General features: G+C 17.4%; 1 protein-coding gene across 1 annotated transcript in view, besides 7 other annotated features; it reads left to right on the top strand.

Moving 5' to 3' along the window:
- Positions 1-67, top strand: part of EDI_247810 (uncharacterized protein) — a gene marked incomplete at both ends in the record, with an annotated part of 459 nt that extends 392 nt beyond the window's left edge. Inside the window, one exon of the mRNA XM_001733518.1 lies at positions 1-67. This exon is cut by the window's left edge and continues 392 nt beyond it. Coding sequence (XP_001733570.1) covers positions 1-67 — 67 coding nt within the window.
- A 35-nt stretch (positions 68-102) lies between these two features.
- Positions 103-314: a sequence feature (AT_rich).
- Positions 244-314: a sequence feature (AT_rich).
- Positions 315-456: 142 nt separating this feature from the next.
- Positions 457-489: a sequence feature (AT_rich).
- Positions 490-831: 342 nt separating this feature from the next.
- Positions 832-952: a sequence feature (AT_rich).
- Positions 953-1,075: 123 nt separating this feature from the next.
- Positions 1,076-1,129: a sequence feature (AT_rich).
- A 53-nt stretch (positions 1,130-1,182) lies between these two features.
- Positions 1,183-1,257: a microsatellite.
- Positions 1,258-1,778: 521 nt separating this feature from the next.
- Positions 1,779-1,815: a sequence feature (AT_rich).
- Positions 1,816-1,935: the final 120 nt, after the last annotated feature.

Raw genomic sequence — 1,935 nt, 5'->3', positions numbered from 1 at the left:
AGGATTTTTATATGGATGGTATTTATACCTTGTTGATATAGTAATTGATTTCAATATGAATAAATAAAAATTTTAGTTTAAGTCAACTAATAAACAATGAACAAATATTTTTATAATGTTTTAACTATTTTTAAAAGTATTCTTTTGATATAATTTTATTTTCATCAATTTCATTATTTAATAAATAGCATATAATGAAGTAATATACTTATGAATATAATTTATTAGTTGTCAATATTCTTCTAATTAAATTTTGATAATTTTTAAATACAAATGATTATTGTTATACTTTTTTATTTTAAATTATTTTTATAGTCATAGTTATACACAATGTAATTCTTCTGGGAAGGGAACCAAAATAAGCGAAGAAATTATGAATCTAAATAAAATGGTCAAATGAAAATAGTGTAATATATTTTTTGAATATTAGATTATTCTGTTTTGTATTATTTTCTCTTAAAATTATAAAAATATAAAATAAAATAAAATGTAGGTAAAATACAAATTCTATAACAATCAGTTGACATTTTGTAACTTCTTATTGTATTGAGTATGATGTATCTTGATTTGTTGAGTATATTCATTCATAATTCTGTTCATTTTATATTATTCTTTATTTCATTTCATTTACCTTCAATTCTATTTTAATGTGAAAATATCATTATGAAATGTAATAAAGAAGAATATTATGTTAATTCAAATTTATAATGTTAGTTATGAATAACAATGATTATATAAATATGAATATCCATCGTATTGTTATTAATGAGTAATTATGTTACATTTCATTTATCACAATGATGAGATATCATAATGATATGTTAACAGATGTTATTATTTATTTATTTAAATGATATAATTATTGATATGAAAATTAAATTATATTACATATGATTATCAATGATGAATGATGATAATATACAATTTAAATTATTTATATTATCATATAAAACAAGAGATAAATGATGAAACAAATAAAAAGATAATAAATAAGAAGTATCAATGAAATGATGATATAATAATAACAAATTGAATAATTTAAACATCAACACAATATTACAGAATGAAGAATGACTATTTAATATGTAATATAAATTAAACATTTATAAATAATAATAATGAATTTAATGTTCATCTTCAACTTTCATTCATGATAATAACTCATTAATTTATCATTAATCATTATATTTATTTTCTTATTATTTTCTTTATTCTTTCTTTTATCATTATCATTTTATATTTATTTTATTTTAATTTCATCAACAGATATATTCATTTAATACAGATATCGAATTAGAAAGATAGAACTAATAATATACAAATATATTCTTCTCATATTTAATCACAAATATTTTCATCTAATAATATTTTCTACTATTTTTTACGTTTTAATCAATTAACAAGAATTATTTTGGATTATGATAATTCATTTCAATGAACTATCAAACATAAACACCATGTTTTAAACAAACAATGAATACATTCATTACATTTAGACAACAATTAAGAAATAATTAACAACATCACAAATCATTATAATAATATAATGATGAATACGAATAAAATGCATAATTTCGTTGCTATTCAAATCTTATTATTTTCATCTTTCATTTGTATAATCTCATTTTAATTTCATTTAACAACAATAATTAAATAACAGTATTATATGTTGGGAACCGAAATAAGCAAAGAAATAATGCATCTAAATAAAAAACCCCAAAAAGAAAAGGGCAAAATATTTTGAATCAATAAAATAATACTTTTTATTATTTTGCTCCTAAAAAAAAATAAAAAAAATAAAAATTAAATTAAATACACATTCTATATTCATTTATATTTGTCTATATTTTATATCATTTTATGATAAATTGTTCTGAATTATAAATGATTCAGAAATGATATTTGATTCAATGTATGTATACATTTTTATTATTA

Source organism: Entamoeba dispar, genomic scaffold, assembly GCF_000209125.1.
Source record: "Entamoeba dispar SAW760 scf_1105229464049 genomic scaffold, whole genome shotgun sequence".
Taxonomy (NCBI): Eukaryota; Evosea; order Mastigamoebida; family Endamoebidae; genus Entamoeba; species Entamoeba dispar.
The sequence above is the reverse complement of the archived record's forward strand: the minus strand, read 5'-3'. Positions and strand labels throughout refer to the sequence as shown.